The sequence below is a fragment of the Spea bombifrons genome, chromosome 8, assembly GCF_027358695.1.
Source record: "Spea bombifrons isolate aSpeBom1 chromosome 8, aSpeBom1.2.pri, whole genome shotgun sequence".
NCBI classification, from domain to species: Eukaryota; Metazoa; Chordata; class Amphibia; order Anura; family Pelobatidae; genus Spea; species Spea bombifrons.
The window spans coordinates 506,583-529,843 of record NC_071094.1 but is presented as its reverse complement, the minus strand read 5'-3'; the positions used below and the strand labels follow the sequence as shown (position 1 = coordinate 529,843).

General features: G+C 55.0%; 2 protein-coding genes across 3 annotated transcripts; one reads left to right on the top strand and one right to left on the bottom strand.

The window, feature by feature from the left end:
- Positions 1–1,369: 1,369 nt before the first annotated feature.
- Positions 1,370–21,813, bottom strand: SYN1 (synapsin I). 2 transcript variants are annotated; one of them, XM_053473458.1, is made up of 13 exons: positions 21,138–21,813; positions 17,929–17,986; positions 16,851–16,942; positions 15,213–15,369; positions 15,042–15,131; positions 8,003–8,065; positions 7,447–7,589; positions 5,176–5,250; positions 4,729–4,831; positions 4,416–4,553; positions 4,280–4,340; positions 3,299–3,905; positions 1,370–2,590 (listed from the first exon to the last, which is right to left on the bottom strand). In XM_053473458.1, the coding sequence occupies exons 1-13, from the start codon at positions 21,434–21,436 to the stop codon at positions 2,455–2,457; spliced, it is 2,022 nt and encodes a 673-aa protein (XP_053329433.1). In that variant the 5' UTR covers positions 21,437–21,813; the 3' UTR covers positions 1,370–2,454. The 2 variants fall into 2 exon arrangements, with proteins under 2 accessions (XP_053329433.1, XP_053329434.1); XM_053473459.1 differs by having other exon boundaries at positions 1,370–2,552; positions 3,278–3,905; positions 21,138–21,812.
- TIMP1 (TIMP metallopeptidase inhibitor 1) lies at positions 11,574–14,317 on the top strand. The gene is made up of 5 exons (XM_053473473.1): positions 11,574–11,703; positions 12,305–12,384; positions 12,815–12,932; positions 13,305–13,426; positions 13,770–14,317. Exons 1-5 carry the CDS (start codon positions 11,595–11,597, stop codon positions 13,971–13,973), a joined length of 633 nt encoding a protein of 210 aa, XP_053329448.1. The 5' UTR covers positions 11,574–11,594; the 3' UTR covers positions 13,974–14,317.
- Positions 21,814–23,261: the final 1,448 nt, after the last annotated feature.

Below are 23,261 nucleotides of genomic sequence, written 5' to 3'. Positions count from 1 at the left end.
ATAATATGGGGAATATACAGGATATAACGGGTTATAAGGACGGGATTAGTTATACGGTCGGAGAGTATATAATATATAATATGAGGAATATACAGGATATAACGGGTTATAAGGACGGGATTTGTTATATGGGTCGGAGAGTATATAATATATAATATGAGGAATATACAAGGATATAACGGGTTATAAGGACGGGATTAGTTATACGGGCGGAGAGTATATAATATATAATATGAGGAATATACAGGGTATAACGGGTTATAAGGATGGGATTAGTTATACGGCCGGAGATTATATAATATATAATATGAGGAATATACAGGATATAACGGGTTATAAGGACGGGATTAGTTATATGGGCCGGAGAGTATATAATATATAATATGAGGAATATACAGGATATAACGGGTTATAAGGACGGGATTAGTTATACGGCCGGAGAGTATATAATATATAATATGAGGAATATAAAGGATATAACGGGTTATAAGGACGGGATTAGTTATACGGCCGGAGAGTATATAATATATAATATGAGGAATATACAGGATATAACGGGTTATAAGGACGGGATTAGTTATACGGCCGGAGAGTATATAATATATAATATGAGGAATCTACAGGATATAACGGGTTATAAGGACGGGATTAGTTATACGGCCGGAGAGTTTATAATATATAATATGAGGAATATACAGAATATAACGGGTTATAAGGACGGGATTCGTTATATGGGTCGGAGAGTATATAATATATAATATGAGGAATATACAGGGATATAACGGGTTATAAGGACGGGGTTAGTTATACGGCCGGAGAGTATATAATATATAATATGAGGAATATACAGGGATATAACGGGTTATAAGGACGGGATTAATTATACGGCCGGAGAGTATATAATATATAATATGAGGAATATACAGGGATATAACGGGTTATAAGGACGGGATTAGTTATACGGCCGGAGAGTATATAATATATAATATGAGGAATATATAGAATATAACGGGTTATAAGGGCGGGATTGGTTATACAGCCGGAGAGTATATAATATATAATATGAGGAATATTCAGGATATAACGGGTTATAAGGATGCGATTAGTTATACGGCCGGAGAGTATATAATATATAATATGAGGAATATACAGGGATATAACGGGTTATAAGGGCGGGATTAGTTATACGGCCGAAGAGTATATAATATGAGGGATATAAAAGATATATAACGGGTTATAATGGGGAAAAATTATTCTTGTCTGTTCGACCTGGAGAGGAGGTATCCTCTGGCACCTTGTCACAGAGGAAAGTACCGGTTCTGTGTCAGAGCCCTTTAAGGAGATTCGGCCCACGGACAAACCACAAGTGTTTCCATGTTTTATGAATCTTTATTTTTGGGGCATTTTCATGCCTTTGCAGATTTACATTTCCACACAGACGCATCAACAAACAGCACACACGCTCCTTCCTCCACCTTATTGTAGCGGCGATGGAGTTAAATTCTTTAATATAGATCATATATAATATATTACTCTTAATACTTACAACATTATTTCACTACTTTGAAAGAACACAGCGCTCACTAACAATCCCGTCACAATATTTACCGCACAGCAAGCAAATTTACACACAGTACAACAGTGTTACCGCCACACAAAATTAGACATGGAGGAATGGGAACACAATTTGGGCAATAATCCGGGCATACGGGTCAGGCTCCTACGGGAGAAATGATACGGCAGACAACCAAAGCCGGGTCATGGTGAAGAAAATCAAGTGAGCCCCCCGGAACTCAAAGCACCGCGGGGCAAGAGGAAGCCGGGCCGGCAAACAGAACAAAAAGGTTCACAGCACCTCACTACACTGGACTGGAAACAGACAGAACCAGGAGGGATCGATACCGAGAGCGCCCAGGAGGAAGAGCGTAACAAGGTGACTGCGTGCGGTCGAGCGTGCGCCAACGTACACCATTTCACTACGACGAGCACCGCGTATTCCAAACATTGATATGAATAGATATATTTATATAGAGACGGAGGGCTGGCACACACAGGCTCTCTGTGGCAGCTGGGGGCACTTTGCGTTGCCCCCCTGGGGTGCAGCGTGTGTTAAAAGGTTAATATTTGAAGCCACAGGCAATGGAGTTTACCAGAAACATCCCGGCCCGTTGAGTTTCCCCGAGCGCCGTGAGTGCCAGTCTTCCTACCAGCGGCTGTAACAAACCATGCAACTACCCCTACGCCCCTCGGATGTGAGATATGATATATGGTATCAGGTATGGTGTATCGCCTCTCTTCCTCCCATTGTTGGTGGTTTGCTCTCTCCATAGCCACCTCTTCATTAGCACTTTGAGGAGTAGGGTAAGCCGTGCACACGAGTTGGGGAGCGGGGAACGGGTGGTACACAGAGCCGCAGTGCCGGACGGGTACGATGCGGTAAAAGGGGGACGCGATTCAGTCTGAGAAGAGACTTGCAAAGGACTTCCTCAGATTGCGGATGGTTTCGGCTTTCACCTCGTCGTGGCTAAGACTGGAACGCGGAGCTGGCGAGTCTGCAAGGGTGAAGGAGTTGGTGAGGGACTGGGACTTACTGGAGAAGAACAATGAGAGGCAAGAGGTGATGGAAAGGTGGGAGCCACGGGTGGTGGAGGAGAGAGTGACCACCGGTTAGTCGGGGATGGGGGAGCGGAGAATTGCGATTGTGTTGGAAGAGAGAAGATGATGCCAGATGGGGGGGGGGGGTGGATGTTTAAACAGATCCGAGGGAAGACGAGGATCCAAAAGACACATCGTGAGGGAAATGGAGGGTGGGATGGACGGGGAGGAGAGATGTGGAAGTCAGAGTAAAAGAAACATGTTGGTTGTATTAGGGAGAAGGAGGAGAGAGAGAGAGAATGGACCATTAAAGTCATGCATTATCAGTCAGGGTCACTTTAAGAAATCCTCAACTACATGAGCCTTAAGGATGCTTTTTCTGTGCATTTCATTAAAATGCAGGAAGAAAAGTCTCGGAGCCCCCGGTGCTTTGATGTTTTTGCTTTCTTTAATAGGAACGTTCTTACGTGGCCAGCTGAACTGGGAGCACGGACGCGGACGTACAATGTCACCCCAATGACTTCCCTCTGAGCGGCTCTCGTCCCGTTACCCACAGACACCATGTTTAGTCTGTTACGCAAAAACATAAACGCACCGAGTGCTCCAGCCTGGGGGGTCTCTGGCCGCATGCAACGAGGGGATGCAAAATATAGTATTTGAAGCTGAAACCTGTGTAACCCACCCTGCACCTCGGGGCTCTTACTTCAGCTGCGGCTGGGGTGGGGGCAGCTCGGGGCCCGGCTTCTGAGCCACCTGAGGCTTTTGAGGTCCTCCACCGGCACGGGAAGACACTTGTCCAGGTCCTTGGGGATTGGGCCGGGGCTGCTGGGTCATGGGTCGCTGTTGCTGTGGTTGCTGAGCAGGCCCAGGAGCTGTCTGGCGTTGCTGAGGTGGGGGCTGCTGCTGCTGCTGAGCCGGAGGTGGGGGCTTTTGCTGCGGCCCAGCTGGGACTGGCTGCCGTGGTGGCCCTGGCTGCCGGGGTTGAGGAGGCTGGACGCCCATTGGCTTTGGGCCTGATGGCACAGGAGGACCCTGCTGTTGGCGTTGGGGTGACTGAGTGCCCTGAGGACTTGGCTGCCGTTGGGGTGACTGCGACTGGCGAGGAATGGCCTGCTGGGGACGCACTTGCTGCTGCTGCTGCTGCTGCTGCTGAGGGATCATTTGCCGCTGCTGGGCCCCTGGACTGGGGAGGTTCGCTGGGTGTGGGGATGGCTGAGGGCCCAGGCCCTGGAGCTGCTGTCCTTGTGGCGGAGGTCTTTGCTGGGGAGGAGGGCCTTGGCGCTGAGGACCTTGAGCTGTCGGTGGCCCACCTTAAGGAACACAATGACCACACGCAATAAAACCATGGTTACCATACAACGTGACATCGACCCCCTGATCTCACAGACTCATCTAACTGCCCTCTAGCCTGTGCTGCGCTCTCTCAGGGAGGTCTCGTTATTATAAAGGCTTAGGTGTATCGGGTCGCGCCACCCCACGGCACCCACAACGGATTATGTGACACCCCTCCATCCAGGAGCGTGGAGGGATGGTGTGGTCTGATATCAGCCGCAGTGCACCATGGGAACTCTTTCTGCCTTGGGCCAAGGAGCGGCATGGTCCTATGGGCACAGGGCTTTCTGTAATGCATGGAACAGTTAGTGGAATGGCCCTCGGGGGCCGTGTTAGGGTAGTCTGGTCTCACCTTGAGGAGGTGGTCTCTGCTGCTGTACCGGGCCCGCAGGCCGTGCATGTGCGGCTTGAGCCTGAAATAAACCAAAGGCGTAAGTGCAGGAAAGCGGGGAGATAACTCATAGAGCCCAGGGGTGTCCCTCTTATACCTGAGCTTGCGGCCCATGAACGGAACGGCTCGGTGAGGAGCTGCACTGCTGAGACATCTTTGCCACAACCAGATCGGCGATTAACTGTCTGTCTTCCTCCTGCTGATCTCCGATCAGGGGCATCGAGGATCCCACCACCTGCATGAAGACAGGACATGGAGACGGCGCGTAAACAAGATGCCGACGGCCCCTCTCAGTGAATGCCGACGGGAGCCGAGCGAGTCAAAGGGGACACCGTCAGCTACTGGGCTGTAAAGAGACGGTGAGCCAGAGGGGGCCGAGCCCCGGACACAAGGCCCCCCGCCACACTCACCTCAATGATGTGGTCCTTGCCATCTTTGCCATGAAGTGCCTCCACAGCACAAATGTCCAGACCTCCAAACACTTCAGAGCAGACATCGACCCACAACTTGTACCTAAAACCGGGAACAAGCAGCGGCAACGGTTATCAGGCAGCGGAGAGTCGCAGGATTTCTGTTCCGGCCCCTAGGCCAAGAGCAGCCGACAGCTTCTTCAGGAACACACCCAGAATCCTACAAAGCTAGGATCAGGAGACCGTGGCTTCTCAGCCTAGGGGACTCCACGACCCGTCCTGTCCAGGAGATCTGCCACATTTAATAACTAAAGGCACCCCGGGGCCAGCGTTTTCTAGAATAACGGCCATTAAAAAGTCCAGGACTCATCACCTGCTCCGTTACGACCGCCCTGGCGTTCTGTGTTCCCGTTAAATCCCCCCGGGTTCGGCGTGACCTGCACTCACCGGTCAGACACGGCGATCTGCTCTAGCATGGCCGATCCGGTGTTTGTCTTCCAATTGCCGGATATCGAAGTTCTCCTGGGGAAGGAACATTCAGGAACCGGGTGAACCTTTAGCAGCCGGGGGCGAGTTCTGCCGCAACGCGCAATGTTACCCCCGCCTGGGGTCACCCAGACTCAATGGCCGCTGCATACGGCCCACTAACATAAAGGGCCCATTACTAATTTAGCATTCATCGTGCTGCCTATGGGATGGAGCTCAGAAAGGATAGCGGTTCAGGGCATTTTCCCTTTTGTGGCCAAATATGGAGAAGCGAGAAAGAAAATTCCCTATTGTCCCAAATTGCTCAATGAAAATGAGATTTTATTTTGTGGTTAAACACAAGTTTTATCCAGAATGCCTCAGACATCAGACGGCTCAGAATAACAGCGTTAGTAACGTTTAACCAGACTGCATGAATCCAAAACCGGCGTTCTTGTTGGATGCCACGTCCTCGATCCCTTCGAACGAGTGACCTAATAATTACCCGTGATACATCAATCACACCTAACCAGCCTCACCCTATTCACGGCCCGTGCACCGGCCCCGCGGACGGGAAGTGATAGCGTGTAAAGCACCGGTCACCTCCTAATGTGCCGGATAAAAGCAGCTCCCGGCTCCCGCCTTAACACGCTGCTCGGGTTTCGATGCGGGTCGAGCTGTGGACTATCTGCTTCAAGCGATTAGCGTGTGCATGCGCGACGTGCAATGAACACGCCGCGGAGGATGTGAGAGCAGAGGGGTTCAGTTTTGGGGGGGGGCTGTGGTTTTGGGGTTTTTGGGAGTTGACAGGGAAGGGGCAAAACTTTCCACCACGGATCTGAGTAACCCGGCTTAGGGAGCGCATGAGTCTTGGGTCTTATAAATAAGCCCTCCGGCCCACATGCCATACCCCCCCCCCCGTGGGGTAATCCTTATTCCGGTGGTTGTCTCGCCTCGGATTGTTACAACGTATAAGCGAACGCTCTAAAGGCTACGCTCGCTCATCAGGAGACTCTCCATGTCTGTTATTATATGATAGAGAAGGATATGTCTCTTATTACGCCGCTCGGATTGGGGAGAAGTTCGCCTTTCCCCCGATTTCCCAATTTCCACGGATAGAATGTATTTTTAGCGGTCGGGTAACGTGCGGAGAGGCGATGGGCACAGCCGGTATCTGTACCGAGGCTGCGGGGAAGGGAGAGGCTGATACTGAATCCAACCTGAAAAACCAGCAGGGCGGATTATAAAGAACGAGACGGAGGAGATGTGCCGCCCATGAGCAAGCGAGGAGAGATCGCCGAGCCGCCACGTGCCAAGAGGTGGCGGGGATACGGAGGTGGTGGGGATACAGAGGTCACATGGATACAAAGGTCACACAGATACGGAGGTGACGGGGATACGGAGGTGACGGGATACGAAGGTGGCGAGGATACGGAGGTGGCGAGGATACGGAGGTGGCAGGGATACGGAGGTGATGGGGATAAGGAGGTGACGGGATACGGAGGTGGCGGGGATACAGAGGTGACGGGGATACAGAGGTGACGGGATACGGAGGTGGCGGGGATACGGAGGTGGCGGGGATACGGAGGTGGCGGGGATACGGAGGTCACATGGATACAAAGGTCACACAGATACGGAGGTGACGGGGATACGGAGGTGACGGGGATACGGAGGTGACGGGGATACGGAGGTGACGGGATACAAAGGTGGCGAGGATACGGAGGTGGCGGGGATACGGAGGTGACGGGATACGGAGGTGGCGGGGATACGGAGGTGGCGGGGATACGGAGGTGGCGGGGATACGGAGGTGACAGGATACGGAGGTGGCGGGGATACGGAGGTGACGGGGATACGGAGGTGGCGGGGATACGGAGGTGGCGGGGATACGGAGGTGACGGGGATACGGAGGTGGCGGGGATACGGAGGTGACGGGGATACGGAGGTGACCGGCATACGGAGGTGGCGGGGATACGGAGGTGGCGGGGATACGGAGGTGGCGGGGATACGGAGGTGACGGGGATACGGAGGTGGTGGGGGACGGAGGTGGCGGGGATACGGAGGTGACGGGGATACGGAGGTGACGGGGATACGGAGGTGGCGGGGATACGGAGGTGACGGGGATACGGAGGTGGCGGGGGATGGAGGTGACGGGGATACGGAGGTGGCGGGGGATGGAGGTGGTGGGGGACGGAGGTGGCGGGGATACGGAGGTGGCGGGGATACGGGGACCTGCGATACCTGCCGGCTACTCACATGTAGGCCTTGTAGTTGTTCCCGATCTTTTGTATGCGGACGTCATACTTGGCGTCGATGAAAGGCTCCGACGTGGCGTAGGTCTTAGTCAGGGCGACCACGCTGGCGATGTCCTGGAAATCGTACTGATTGTCCACCTTCACCTGAGTGCATGAAGCGGAACCGGGGAGGAAAAATGACGCAACGAGAAAGAGGAACCGAAGATGAAGAGCAGATAGAAGAAAAGGGGAAGAACGCGACAGACGCACCTGCTGCAGCTGCTTACATGTTTATTGCACAACCCGGTGACCCGCCTGCCCTGTGAGTGACCCTCGTGGCACACAGATCCGTCACTCGGTGACCCGCCTGCCCTGTGAGTGACCCTCGTGGCCCAGGGACGTTGAGTTCTGCGAGTGATCGATTTGCCCCCTGAGTCGTGGTCGGGCCGTCCCGTATGTGACCTGTCATGTAAATCTATCTGCCCCCCCTGCCGGACCCGGACCTTTGCTCCCTGACGAGGGATCCTGCCCACCCGTGTCCAGTGTGCCCACCCGGCCCGTTCACCCCCAGGACTCACCTTGCCCATTCCAGAATGCGCGTGCCCCATCTTAATCACCACGGGGAACTTGGATGCCGTGAGCTGCAAGACAGAGAGAGAAGCTTCAGGACGGGGCTAATAGAAAGCACATGGGGGTAATTCCCAGAGAGCAATGGGGGTAATTCCCGGAAAGCAATGGGGGTAATAGCCGGAGAGTAATGGAGGTAATTCCCGGAGAGTAATGGGGGTAGTTCTGGGAGAGTAATGGGGGTAATACCTGGAGAGTAATGGGGGTAATACCCGGAGAGTAATGGGGGTAATACCTGGAGAGTAATGGGGGTAATACCCGGAGAGTAATGGGGGTAATACCCGGAGAGTAATGGGTGTAATACCAGGAGAGTAATGGGGGTAATACCCGGAGAGTAATGGGGGTAATTCCGGGAGAGTAATGGGGGTAATTTCCCCTAAAGTAACACGCTTCACACGGGCTGCGCACGGCCCCCCGGGGAGAGCATATCGGATACATATCCCTCACGCTGCGTGTTCACGGCTCTTGGTATTAAATACCCGCCCGGCCCGCGTTTACCGTTAACGGGACTGGTATGAGGAGCCCCGGGAGAGTGGGCAGGGCTGGAGAGTGGTAGTGAGCGGGGTTGGTGTATATTCTATACATTATTATCCCCTCACGCCGTGCGCCACGCGGGCCGCTCTCTCGCAGCTCCTCCGGAGGTAGTAGCGGAAGCCGCGCTCTCGCTCTCTGCCCCCGCCGCGTCTCGCAGTCTCTTGCGGTTTTTCACTCTCTCTTTTGTGGCCGCAGGGAGCCGGCAGAATGTTTTCTGTTCCATTTTCAGGCAGCGTGTGGAAAAAGATTAACCATTTCATGGCATGCGATCCCACGCAACCAACACTGCTGCCTCTGTGACCCACATCTCTGCGGGGCTGCGGCCCCATTGGCCCTGCCTTATTCCTGTGAGCCACGGGGCCCCTGAAACAAACCACGGGGTCCCTCTGAATAACCGCTCCTCCTGCGGCGCCCCCCATATCAGCATCACCCCTCGTGCTGTGTGTTGTGATCTGTGGAGTTTCGTGTCCCTCTCATCACACCTGTTTATAAGCAGCGATGGGACGGGTGCCACGTGTGTCCCGGTCACAGCGTGACGCCGCTGTCATTAATGACTCCTTCCTAGAATAATCCCTATTAAATTGCTTTAATAAATCAACAGGAATTTCTAACCCCCCAGAAAGCGGCCGGCCGCGTCTCGCTTACATCACTTTATTCTAAAGCGCTTAGAAATGACTTGGTTGCCGTGGAGACCAATTAGGCCGTAATCTGCCTATTTTTCCCGGCTCGTTATTTAGTATGCCTCCCCGGGGTGCAGGGGGTTCAGGACCCGTCCGCAGAGATGCCTCCCTGGCCCCGGCGGGCTCACGTACAGACCCCGCATTGTGAATCAGCTGCCCACACGGTGTTCCTGGGAAGCCATGTGACCGGCCAGGAATCCGGGCTGTTTCTGGAAGTGTTTAGACTGGGTGTGAGCCGGTGCCGTCTCGGGGGGGATTCAGTAACCCGGCAGACGCTTCCCCTGTGAGTGGAGTTCAGGCTGAACTCGGGGGAAATCCCAGGAAGTGACTGCCGTCCGCGCGGCTCGTTTACTGGCAACAATGTGAGCAGCGACGTCAGCAGCCGGCAGGGGGTGTCACCCAGCCCCCCCTTACCTGACTCTATGCTTGACCCCGGTCTGTTACACACGGTATGCGTGACCCCGGTCTGTTACACGCGGTATGCGTGACCCCGGTCTGTTACACACGGTATGCATGACACCGGTCAGTTACACGAGGTATGCATGACCCTGGACGGTCACGGTTCTGTTACGCGATCTATATATAACTCTGGACCATAATGTGTGTACCCGGGTGGTGTCGGTTCTGTGTGTGACCCCGGGTGGTGTCGGTTCTGTGTGTGACCCCGGGTGGTGTCGGTTCTGTGTGTGACCCCGGGTGGTCTCGGTTCTGTGTGTGACCCCGGGTGGTGTCGGTTCTGTGTGTGACCCCGGGTGGTGTCGGTTCTGTGTGTGACCCCGGGTGGTCTCGGTTCTGTGTGTGACCCCGGGTGGTGTTGGTTCTGTGTGTAACCCCGGGTGGTGTCGGTTCTGTGTGTGTACCCGGGTGGTCTCGGTTCTGTGTGTGACCCCGGGTGGTGTCGGTTCTGTGCGTGACCCCGGGTGGTGTCGGTTCTGTGCGTAACCCCGGGTGGTCTCGGTTCTGTGCGAAACCCCGGGTGGTCTCGGTTCTGTGTGTGTAGCCGGGTGGTCTCGGTTCTGTGTGTGACCCCGGGTGGTGTCGGTTGTGTGTGTGACCCCGGGTGGTCTCGGTTCTGTGTGTGTACCCGGGTGGTCTCGGTTCTGTGTGTGTACCCGGGTGGTCTCGGTTCTGTGTGTGTACCCGGGTGGTCTCGGTTCTGTGTGTGACCCCGGGTGGTGTCGGTTCTGTGTGTGACCCCGGGTGGTCTCGGTTCTGTGTGTGGCCCCGGGTGGTGTCGGTTCTGTGTGTGGCCCCGGGTGGTGTCGGTTCTGTGTGTTGCCCCGGGTGGTGTCGGTTCTGTGTGTGACCCCGGGTGGTGTCGGTTCTTTGTGTGGCCCCGGGTGGTGTCGGTTCTGTGTGTGACCCCGGGCGGTGTCGGTTCTGTGTGTGGCCCCGGGTGGTGTCGGTTCTGTGTGTGGCCCCGGGTGGTGTCGGTTCTGTGTGTGGCCCCGGGTGGTGTCGGTTCCGTGTGTGGCCCCGGGTGGTGTCGGTTCCGTGTGTGACCCCGGGTGGTGTCGGTTCTGTGTGTGACCCCGGGTGGTGTCGGTTCTGTGTGTGGCCCCGGGTGGTGTCGGTTCTGTGTGTGACCCCGGGTGGTGTCGGTTCTGTGTGTGGCCCCGGGTGGTGTCGGTTCCGTGTGTTGTGGGCCGCTGACAGGTCCTCGCTGTGGGTACTGAGTATAATTTCCCAGCTCTGTGACTTATTCCTGTTTTGAAATCTCTGACTAAGAGGGAAGGCGTCTCGGCCTCGGCTCTCGGCCAATCATATCACAGGAGGGAGGGGGCGAAGCGAGCTTTAAATTCCACAGCCCAAGTGGTGAGATGCAGTCGTGAAGAGTGTGAGCGGGTACCCTGTCATCAGGTAAGTGAACCCTTACTACCCGTTCCTCACCCCCCCCGACTCCCCACTATGGTCTCCCTCACCCTCCCCGCTCCGGTCTCCCTCACCCTCCTGACTCCCCGCTCCGGTCTCCCTCACCCTCCTGACTCCCCGCTCTGGTCTCCCTCACCCTCCTGACTCCCCGCTCCGGTCTCCCTCACCCTCCTGACTCCCTGCTCCGGTCTCCCTCACCCTCCTGACTCCCCGCTCCGGTCTCCCTCACCCTCCTGACTCCCCGCTCCGGTCTCCCTCACCCTCCCGACTCCCCGCTCCGGTCTCCCTCACCCTCCCAACTCCGCGCTCCGGTCTCCCTCACCCTCCTGACTCCCTGCTCCGGTCTCCCTCACCCTCCTGACTCCCCGCTCCGGTCTCCCTCACCCTCCTGAGTCCCCACTCCGGTCTCCCTCACCCTATCCTCTTCTTGCAGTTGTATTGGTAACCGGCGCTCATCATGTTCCCCGTGTTGCTGATCGTCATTTTGGGGTGCTTGAGCCAGAGGGCTCTGGGCTGTAGCTGCAGCCACGTTCACCCCCAGTCTGCGTACTGCAACTCTGCTGTAGGTGAGTTCTATGGCTGCGTTCCCCCAACACTCGCTGCCACATAACCGCTCTGACGCACAGCCAGGAGACGGGAGAGACAGGCTGGGGAGAGAGACTGCCTGCGAGACTACTCTAACATATAGCAAGGAATGGTGAGAGAGAGAGTCCAGGGTACTGGGGTGGGAGAGAGACAGCCAAGGAGAACAGGGAGAAAAATGAGTCAGCTCAGGGGAGCAGGGAGAGAAAGACAGGAGAGAGACGGCCGGCCCAGAAGACTGTTCTGACTCACAGCCAAGGGGAACAGGGAGAGAGACCAACGGGGAGAAAGAAGGACAGTCTGGGGGAATGTCAGGGAGACAGCCCAGGGCAGCAGGGAAGGAAAGAGACAGCAGAGGGGAACGGAGAAGACAGTCCATGACTGAGAGAGGTAGACAGGCCACGGGAATAGGGAGAGAGACGGCTGAGAGGAAAGGGAGAGAAAGAGACAGGAAGAAAAAACAGAGATGCCCAGGGGAACGGGGAGGAAGACAGAGACAGCCCAGGGGTTTGTGATTCTGTAGCGTCTCATAGTATTAGGTGACTGTGTATAAACATGCCTGTCTGTCTGTCTGTCTGTCTGTAGTGATTCGAGGCAAGTTTGTTGCGCAGACAGACAGTGAGAAGAGAGAGCACTGGAACCAGTACAGGATCAAGACAACCAAGGTATGTCCCGCGAGCCTCTCCAAACACCCCAATCTGTGCCGAGACCCACGCAGTTTCCATCCCGAGACCGCTGTCTGCCCCGACCGTGTGCAGAGACCCCAAGCGCGCAGTCTATAGACCTAACCGAGACCCCCTTCAAACAGAAATACATGACGCAGAAAGCCTTGGAGTCAGCAGATCCCACAGCTCTCCCTGTTATCCCTCCCCACAGCTCTCCCCATTCCAGGAGAGACTCCCTCCCCACAGCTCTCCCCCATTATAGAAGAGAGACTCCCTCCCCACAGCTCTCCCCCATTATAGAAGAGAGACTCCCTCCCCACAGCTCTCCCCCATTATAGAAGAGATTCCCTCCCCACAGCTCTCCCCAGCACTCGATCTATCAGACAGACGTATTGCGCCGTCGCAGTGAGACATGTCGGCACCTCTCTAGGTATTTAAGGCCCCGGAAGACATGGGGGATATCGAGGTCGTTCATACGTCAAAGACGGAGAGTCTGTGCGGCTACGAACACAAATCCACCAACAGGAGCGAGGAGTTCCTCATAACAGGTGAGGAGATGTCAGCGCCCCCTAAACCGTCCCGTCATCCTGACCCTCTCCCTACCCAACCCGACGTGCCCCTCACTGCTCCGCTCCTACACTGCTCCGCGCCCGGCCCTCCCCTGCGCTGCTCCACACCCACCCCTCACTGCTCCGCTCCTACACTGCTCCGCACCCGGCCCTCCCCTGTACTGCTCTACACCCGGCCCATCACTGTTCCGCACCCGGCCCTCCCCTGCGCTGCTCCGCACCCGGCCCTCCCCTGCGCTGCTCCGCACCCGGCCCTCCCCTGCTCTCTTCCCTCTGAGCCTCTCTCCACTCGTCACACGCGGCGCCTCCATTCTCGCCCGTGGATGTGTAACCCCTGCCTCTGCTCCCCAGGCTCTATAGTGGACGGCATGGTAGTTATCACCGCCTGCGGTTTCATCGCCCCCTGGGATTCCCTGACCATTTTTCAGAAGAAGGGATTCTCGCAGATGTATGAGAAAGGCTGCAGCTGCCAGGTGAGCCGCGTGCTGTTCCGGCGGGGGTTAAAACCGGGCAGGTAGTCTGCAGAGGGCACAAAAAGCAGATCTTTATAAACCTACAAAGTGTGAGAATACCCCGCCAAGGGGCAGAACTGCAGGAAGTTACGGCAGAGACTACTGCCCCCTGCATATATCACGCCACTTTTATTACACGGCCACCAACTGCCAGCATTCACCTGAGAGAGGGGGCCGGTTCCAGCTCACCAGAGCCCCGCATCAAGACCTCCGGCTCCTTAGCGTTAGAGGCTGCCTGAGTTTATGGGAGTTGTAGTCTGCCCTATTATAAGCGCCGGGTGTGACGCCTCTCCCTCTTCCTCAGATCGTACCATGCTACAGCGTGCCATGCGAGGTCACCTCGGACCAGCAGTGCCTCTGGACGGACCACCTGATGCAGAGGAGCTCAACTGGCGCAGGTTCCCAAGCCTCGAGCCTGGCCTGCTTGGACATGGGGAAAGGTCTGTGTACCTGGGAGACCCAGAAGTCCCGGCTGCTCACCACCATCCGCAAGTCCAAAGCACATTAGGACCCCCGGCACGGAACCGACGCACAGCATCCCCATCCCAATGTATGTTTACTCCTTGCACAGGCACCACGGTGTACCGCTGGCTCGCACCGGGCTGCGCCTGTCCGCAGGGGGCCGTCCGCGTGCCGCGTATTAGCGGGTGCTAGAGTTTAGCAGGTATTAGAGGTATTAGAGCGCTGATACTGACTTAAAGGCACTGACTGCAGGGCCCTCTGCTGTGTGCGAGCCGCGCATGTTGGCTGGAGGGCAGCAGCTTGATATATAAAATCCTTTCTCCTGTTACATAGTTTCTTACAACGAGTGGGACTTCAATAAAGATTTTCATGTTTCTTTTTGTACGTAAATGTGTCTCCCCGACTGTGAATGGAGACTCACTCCGGCGGTTCCAGGAACAAAGGCTCTAGACTGATGCTTCAGCTTCTTCATACACAGACCCTAAATGTCTGCTAACGAGACTTTCACTTATCTGGTTCTAGGTTAAAGAGACTTTCACATGTCTAGTTCTAGGTTAAATAGACTTTCACATGTCTGGTTTGGTTCTAGGTTAAATAGACCTTCACATGTCTGGTTCTAGGTTAAAGAGATGTTCAAATGCCTGGTTCTAGGTTAAAGAGACTGTCACATGTCTGGTTCTAGGTTAAAGAGACTTTCATATGCCTGGTTCTAGGTTGAAGAGACGTTCACATGTCTGGTTTAGGATTCACATGAAGATCTATGGGTGAATGTTCAGCTAGACACATTACATTGAACGGACACGTCTGCTTCTAGAAACAGACCCATGTACCGTAATTTAACTCCTTGGGTGATAGATCTGCCTGAATCTAGAGCATACCAGAAAATGCCTCACCCTAGAACGGCAGGAAACCACGTCATGCAGCCGCGTCCACAAGCCCTAAACCACAAATTCCAGGGCTGTCGAGGCCCGGCGTGTTCCGTGCAGGAAACGAGATATTCGGGCCGGCCGCCTCGGGCCGTCTGCCGCAAGCCGGTGGTGGCAGGTGTGTGTCTGCTCAGGAAATGAGTGTGCTAGGCGCAGGCGAGCTGCACGGGGGGTTCTCAGTGACTCACCATCTCCTTGTGGTTGGGGTAATAGGTCTGCTCGATGAGCGGGAACTCCTCAGGTCCCAACTTCTTCTGTAGACGAACCAACTGCGAAAACTGCAAAGGAAGCAGAGAGAGGAGAATCAGGAGCAGCCGCTGGCGGGGGAAGCCCACGTCTCGCGCCTAGCGGGTACTCACCACCCAGGGCTTGTCGCAGAAGTTATACACGGAGTGGATGGAGTTGAGGCTGGGAACCCCGGCGTACTGCAGGCCGATCACCAAGCTGCGGAAGTCGCCGTTACGCGCCATGCTGAAAGCATGCTGGCGAATCAGCACAAAGTCCGGCTTCAGTGACCTATGAGGAGCGGGCAATCGTGTTATGAGGTTACACGGGAGCAGCTCGAAGCCGGCGTGTAGAGATCACGTGTCGCCATCTCACGGCATAGAAAAAGCTACGGGACTCACGGGAAAACACAGCGCTTCCCATTCACCAGCAAACGCAGGTCTGGGGCCGCGCGGTCACAGGGGCCACTGTCACAGGGGCCGCTGTCATAATCTCACAGGATATATGAGCTGATATGATGTTTCTACACCCGCAGCACCCCCTAGTGGCCACTCCAGAACAGCCGCCTGGAGACGCAATGAATCCCAGCTTTCAGTTCCGTTTGCTGGGCTCCTGATTGTGGCTCCCATGGTCAACAGGTCACGGGGCCCTTGGGAGATCTCTACTGGTCTGTGACTGGCTCTGTCTCTTCATTTGTCATTTATGAGGAAATACATGCAGTCTACGCACACACCCTCCCCATGTCATTCGGTGTTATAGACAGCGGACAGGGCCGGCAGTGTAGAGCTAATAATAAAAATGTTAATAATAGTAATAATAATCGTAATACTAATAGTAATAATAGAAATAATAATAATAGTAATAACAATAATAGTAATAATAGAAATAATACTAATAGTAATAATAGAAATAATAATAATAGTAATAACAATAATAGTAATAATAGAAATAATAATAATAGTAATAACAATAATTGTAATAATAGAAATAATAATAATAGTAATAACAATAATAGTAATAATAGAAATAATAATAATAGTAATAACAATAATTGTAATAATAGAAATAATACTAATAGTAATAATAGAAATAATAATAATAGTAATAACAATAATAGTAATAATAGAAATAATAATAATAGTAATAACAATAATTGTAATAATAGAAATAATAATAATATAATCTCTGTCAACATCTAGTAAAATCTGAATGTTTAATTTCCACTCTACAAATCAGGGAAACAGATCTATCCGTCTCTGCAAATGCCAATAACAGGCGGTGAATACAAAGCCCAACGTGAATATATCCCTGCGCGATAAACAGCTACGCCGGGGCTTCGATCAATGGGTTCATTAAACGCCTCTGCATGTATTCATGTTTCCATCTCAAAGTATTTGTGATTTGTGACATGCTCCCCTAATTAAACAGCGGCGCTCCCTGCTCTCCGACAGCACCGGCAGCTCGCTATCAAACGCGCGTCCGGAGTCATGCGCCAGATCTCGGCTGGAGGTGCACCGCGCGGCGCCGGCTGGCCGGCCACATGTGAGACTTAACAGCGAGTACACGCAGACGGGCAATAATACCCCGTACACAGCCTGCGAGAAAGCAGCCCTAGGACTGAGAGCTGGGACGAAGGGCAGTATATTTAGTGCGGGCAAATCAGGGCCGCACTATTCCTACGGAGACCAAGGGGTCCACCATGCTATATGCAGCCCCCAAAGGAGCAGGACGAGCAGACACAGTCGTTTTCTTCACGTCCCTCTTGGACTCACCTCACAACCTTCACTCCATTTCTAAGAACCTCCATATCCACCGAGAAGCTGCCATTGCTGTGCGCCACCAGATTCAGGTCACAGAACTCAGCCTGAAACAAAATGAGCCAGGATTCAGTTACCAGACAGCTCCAGTATCCTCAGCGATGGGAGAGCTACAGTGATCCCCAGCGATGGGAGAGCTACAGTGATCCCCAGCGATAGGAGAGCTACAGTCATCCCGGTGATGGGGAGAGCTCCAGTATCCCCAGCGATGGGAGAGCTACAGTGATCCCCAGCGATAGGAGAGCTACAGTGATCCCCAGCAATAGGAGAGCTACAGTGATCCCCAGCGATAGGAGAGCTACAGTGATCCCCAGCGATAGGAGAGCTACAGTGATCCCCAGCGATAGGAGAGCTACAGTGATCCCCAGCGATGGGAGAGCTACAGTGATCCCCAGCGATAGGAGAGCTACAGTGATCCCGGTGATGGGGAGAGCTCCAGTATCCCCAGCGATGGGAGAGCTACAGTGATCCCGGTGATGGGGAGAGCTCCAGTATCCTCAGCGATGGGAGAGCTACAGTGATCCCGGTGATGGGGAGAGCTCCAGTGATTCCCAGTGATGGGAGAGCTACAGTGATCCCGGTGATGGGGAGAGCTCCAGTGATCCAGGTGATGGGGAGAGCTACAGTGATCCCGGTGATGGGGAGAGCTACAGTGACCCCGGTGATGGGGGGAGCTCCAGTGATCCCAGTGATGGGGAGAGCTACGATGATCCCAGGGATAGGGAGAGCTACAATGATCTCAGCGATGGGGAGAGCTCTGGTGGCCTCGGTAATGCCAGAGCTCCATTGAGTTCAGTAATAGAGAGAACTTGAGTGAGCTCAGTTGAAGAGAGAGTGATGGGGAGAGGGAGTTTGGTTATGGAGAGAGCTCCGGTGAACTCTGGTGATTCCAGTGCCCTATCAGGTCCCCCCCACCTGTTTTTCCTTTTAGGTTCCGGGCAGATAGACTGCTGTGTGAGACATATGGGGTAATACACAGGGCAGTATATCGGGGTAACATATAATGACACAGGTAAGATCTTTCCTCACTCACCTGCTCCACTTTAATGTCATATTCTCCATTGATCTTCTTCCCCTTAAAGTGTTTTACCCTGTGAACGAAGTGACGAGTCAGTGAGCGGCCAAACCATTTACACCATTACCCTACGGCCAAACTACCCTGTCCTCTGCCCACCGGGAATAGAATAGGGGCAATTATCTGGGGTATGATAGAGGGCCAGGGGGCAGAGAGCCTAAGTGAGTGAGAGGCGTGTGTTTGGCCAAGGGTCTGTCTTTTGGATGCCTATGAAGGCTGGATATGGATGTATGAGGAGAGTGCGGCCGACAGTCAGCGTGTCTCGCCAGAAATCAGATTAACTCCCTGGATTAAGACACATGTATCTACACATCCGACAAGCACAACATCGGCAAGATTAGCAGCGTGCGCCATCACCCAACACAGAGCACTCAGCTGCCATATGCCGTCCTCTCAATAATCCTAACCCATTCACGCCAAACAATGCCCTGTTCTGCAGAGAGCTGCGCCTGATAATCGAGCCCAGCGAGAAGCTGCGAAGACGCAGTGTGGAGACGGACGCTGCAGCCGCAGAGAATGAGCTCAGCCGCATTTCACGGATTATGAGAATGTGAGATAAATCTTCTCTGTGATCTGTAACATCTGAGAGAGAGACTGCTGCAAACACAATGATGTCTCGCTCCACTACCCAGCAGCACTACCTCCTACATAACCGCAGCAGTGCAGCCAACGCAGAGCCCTGCACCTCCTTCCTGGCCCTTTATGCTTTTCAACAATGACAAATACCCAGGCAGATCCCTGCAGGCTGCGGCATAATACTTATCACCCACTCAGCCTCATGCTGGGCTGGGAGCTGGGACTCGCTCTGGGTCAGCGCGGGGAGCAGGGACTTGCTGTGGGTCAGCGCGGAGAGCTGGGACTCGCTCTGGGTCAGCGCGGGGAGCTGGGACTCGCTCTGGGTCGGCGCGGGGAGCTGGGACTCACTCTGGGTCGGTGCAGGGAGCTGGGACTCACTCTGAGTCAGCGCAGGGAGCCGGGACTCGGTCTGGGTCAGCGCGGGGAGCTGGGACTCGCTCTGGGTCAGCGCGGGGAGCTGGGACTCGGTCTGGGTCAGCGTGAGGAGCTCGGACTCGCTCTGGGTCAGTGCTGGGACTCGCTCTGGGTCAGCGCGGGGAGCTGGGACTCGCTCTGGGTCAGCGCGGGGAGCCGGGACTCGCTCTGGGTCGGCGCGGGGAGCTGGGACTCGCTCTGGGTCAGCGCAGGGAGCTGGGACTCGCTCTGGGTCCGGGCGGGGAGCTGGGACTCGCTCTGGGTCGGTGCGGGAAGCTGGGACTCGCTCTGGGTCGGTGCGGGGAGCTGGGACTCGCTCTGGGTCGGCGTGGGGAGCTGGGACTCACTCTGAGTCGGTGCAGGGAGCTCGGACTCGCTCTGGGTCGGCGTGGGGAGCTGGGACTCGCTCTGGGTCAGTGCTGGGACTCGCTCTGGGTCGGCGCGGGGAGCTGGGACTCGCTCTGGGTCGGTGCGGGGAGCTGGGACTCGCTCTGGGTCAGTGCTGGGACTCGCTCTGGGTCGGCGTGGGGTGCTGGGACTCGCTCTGGGTCGGTGCGGGGAGCTGGGACTCACTCTGAGTCGGTGCAGGGAGCTCGGACTCGCTCTGGGTCGGCGTGGGGAGCTGGGACTCGCTCTGGGTCAGTGCTGGGACTCGCTCTGGGTCGGTGCGGGGAGCTGGGACTCGCTCTGGGTCGGTGCGGGGAGCTGGGACTCGCTCTGGGTCAGTGCTGGGACTCGCTCTGGGTCGGCGTGGGGTGCTGGGACTCGCTCTGGGTCGGTGCGGGGAGCTGGGACTCGCTCTGAGTCGGTGCGGGGAGCTGGGACTCGCTCTGGGTCGGCGTGGGGAGCTGGGACTCGCTCTGGATCAGTGCTGGGACTCGCTCTGGGTCGGTGCGGGGAGCTGGGACTCGCTCTGGGTCAGTGCTGGGACTTGCTCTGGGTCGGCGTGGGGAGCTGGGACTCGGTCTAGGTCAGCTCTGGGATCCGCTCTGGGATTCAGTGATCGCTGCTCCCATCCAGTAATGACTGCAGTAAATACAGCCGGGAACGAGTGGGGGAGGCTGTGAAATTATCACTTTCCCTAAAAACTGTGGAAACAGCAAGTCGTCAGCCTGCGAGATAATGACTGCATGCAATATATATATATATAACACTATAGGACACAAGGCAGCGTGACATGTGTGGCCCCTCGCTCTAGGAGCCAATCACATTAACGATCCCATGTCCCTTATTTTTTTTCTTGGTAGCACATGTCCTCTCCCGTGATACAGGTTATCTGCCCCCACGCGGGTCAATACTCTCTGTATTACGCTGTTCGTCGTGGACATGGCTCGATATGCAGGCCTTACAAGTCTTACTGCCAGGACGCAGCCCGAGTTATACATTCTATATGTTATATACGGTCCAGGACATATGGAACATACTATGGGAACAAAGTTATATAGAATTACTTCACTGCTGCTTAACTAAACACGGAGGGTTAATGCTACGTCCCTTATACCCCATGCACCTCATCCCAAATTTACCCCCCAGTCCTCCCTGTATAGAGGAAATCTCCTATTAAACATTATATATGGTGACGATCTGACCCGCGGCCATGATTACGCTTTCCCTCCCTGGCCGCCGTGCCCCCTCTAGTCCCTACTCACTGGGTATCTTGCGGTGACCTTGAAGATTATATTATCCTTTACTTATGTATTATATAGCGCCATCATACACTGCAGTGCAGTACAACAAGCAAGCAGGACATAACCAGTGGTGCATCACATTACAATGAGGGCAGAAAGAAAAGGTGAGGAGGGCCCCTGCGCACAGGAGCTTACGATCTAGAAGATCTTCTCTTGCTCTGCACCAATCCATCTTCCTGTCTCTCGCACCATATTTATTCCCGTGACCTTCCCTCCCCATCCCACCCCCACCCCTGCCCCATACATCAGCCCCTGGACAGGGGTTCTTGGTGTGTCTGATTCTGCCCTACGGGCCTCATACTCCTGCCCCAGTCATCTTCTCTTACCCCTGCCCATACCCAATGCCCTTCCTCATTACATTCATCTTTACATTATAACCCCACCCAGTAATACCCCTGCCCCCTTGTAATACCCCAGTAATGCCCCTGCCCCCTTGTAATACCCCAGTAATACCGCTGCCCCCATGTAATACCCATCACCCCCGCTCACCAGTCGGTGTGGGGCTCGTCTATGACCAGCAGCAGTTTGGCCCCCCGTGTGGCCCCCGTGGCGGTAGAGACCTGCTCGCTGAGGGCGGCCGTTGTTTGCTTGACAGCGTTAGACAGAGAGGAGAAGAAGCCTCCCCCTCCCCCAACCCCAGCGCTGGGCTCCGGGGACACGGCAGGGGGTCCCGGGGATGGGGCGGGGGGCGCCGGGGGCTCGGGCCGCTGCAGATCGCTCATGTACCCGTTGGGTAGGTTGGCCATGAAGTTACTGTCCGACAGGCGGCGCCGCAGGTAATTCATCATGTGCTCGGCGCTGGGGATCGGGAGAAAGACCGGGGGAACCGGGGAGAGAGACCAGGGGGCGGGTACCGGGGAGAGAGACCAGTGTCAAAGCGGGGCCTGGTATGTCAGTCACTGAGCCCAGTGGTGCCCGAGGGCTCCCGGTGTCCGTGTGCCCGGTGCTGGGGATGTTTCTGTGTCCGTGTGTCCGGCGCTCGGGGATCCCGGGGTCGGTATTCCCGGTGTTGGAGGAGGTTCCCGCGGATGCTCCTCAGTCTCCTCAGCGAGTGAGCAAGATGAGCATCCTCTCCTCCCCCGTCGCCTGGTACATTCCGCGCTCAAACACCCCTTCCCCCCCGGATCCGACGATGAGACAGTCCATGTGTCCGGGACATTGCAGGGAGCTGGGAGATTCCAGTGCAAAGGGAGGGGAAGCAGGGAGGAGACGGTGAATCACCTGCATCTCCTGCATCCCTAGCCTCGCCCCCTCTGTGATGGTGAAGATGGTACAATCTGGTACCCAACAGAAGGAAAGAGATGGATGGAGAGGAGGGAAAAAAGATGGAGAGACAAGGGGAGAAAAGCCTGAGAGTGCAGGAAATAAAGACAGTCTGAGAGTGCAGGAAATAAAGACAGTCTGAGAGCGCGGGATACAGGCAGTCTGAGAGTGCGGGATACAGACAGAGAGTGCGGGATACAAACAGTCTGAGAGTGCGGGATACAGACAGAGAGTGCGAGATACAGACAGTCTGAGAGCGCGGGATACAGACAGTCTGAGAGTGCGGGATACAGACAGAGAGTGCGAGATACAGACAGTCTGAGAGTGCAGGATACAGACAGTCTGAGAGTGCGGGATACAGACAGAGAGTGCGGGATGCAGACAGAGAGTGCGGGATAGAGACAGAGAGTGGGGGATAGAGACAGTCTGAGAGTGCGGGATGCAGACAGAGAGTGCGGGATACAGACAGAGAGTGCGGGATACAGACAGAGAGTGCGGGATACAGACAGAGAGTGGGGGATACAGACAGAGAGTGGGGGATACAGACAGTCTGAGAGTGCGGGATGCAGACAGAGAGTGGGGGATAGAGACAGTCTGAGAGTGCGGGATACAGACAGAGAGTGTGGGATACAGACAGAGAGTGCGGGATACAGACAGAGAGTGGGGGATACAGACAGAGAGTGGGGGATACAGACAGTCTGAGAGTGCGGGATGCAGACAGAGAGTGGGGGATACAGACAGAGAGTGGGGGATACAGACAGTCTGAGAGTGCGGGATACAGACAGAGAGTGTGGGATAGAGACAGAGAGTGCGGGATACAGACAGTCTGAGAGTGCGGGATACAGGCAGAGAGTGTGGGATACAGACAGAGAGTGCGGGATACAGACAGTCTGAGAGTGCGGGATACAGACAGTCTGAGAGTGCGGGATACAGACAGAGAGTGCGGGATACAGACAGAGAGTGCGGGATACAGACAGTCTGAGAGTGCGGGATACAGACAGAGAGTGCGGGATACAGACAGAGAGTGCGGGATACAGACAGTCTGAGAGTGCGGGATACAGACAGAGAGTGTGGGATAGAGACAGAGAGTGTGGGATAGAGACAGTCTGAGAGTGCGGGATACAGACAGAGAGTGTGGGATACAGACAGAGAGTGCGGGATACAGACAGAGAGTGGGGGATACAGACAGTCTGAGAGTGCGGGATACAGACAGAGAGTGCGGGATACAGACAGAGAGTGCGGGATACAGACAGAGAGCGCGGGATACAGACAGAGAGTGTGGGATAGAGACAGTCTGAGAGTGCGGGATACAGACAGAGAGTGCGGGATACAGACAGTCTGAGAGTGCGG

What these genes read in the sequence shown, in the direction of transcription:
- TIMP1 (XM_053473473.1), top strand. Translation starts at nt 11,595, where the DNA reads ATGTTCCCCGTGTTGCTGATCGTCATTTTGGGGTGCTTGAGCCAGAGG. An exon ending in GTACTGCAACTCTGCTGTAG is followed by an intron (nt 11,704 to 12,304) that starts GTGAGTTCTATG and finishes GTCTGTCTGTAG; the next exon opens with TGATTCGAGGCAAGTTTGTT. An exon ending in ACAGGATCAAGACAACCAAG is followed by an intron (nt 12,385 to 12,814) that starts GTATGTCCCGCG and finishes GCACCTCTCTAG; the next exon opens with GTATTTAAGGCCCCGGAAGA.
- SYN1 (XM_053473458.1), bottom strand. Translation starts at nt 21,436, where the DNA reads ATGATGAATTACCTGCGGCGCCGCCTGTCGGACAGTAACTTCATGGCC. An exon ending in GACGAGCCCCACACCGACTG is followed by an intron (nt 17,987 to 21,137) that starts GTGAGCGGGGGT and finishes CTTCGTTCACAG; the next exon opens with GGTAAAACACTTTAAGGGGA. An exon ending in GCAGAGACCACCTCCTCAAG is followed by an intron (nt 3,906 to 4,279) that starts GTGAGACCAGAC and finishes GTGTTCCTTAAG; the next exon opens with GTGGGCCACCGACAGCTCAA.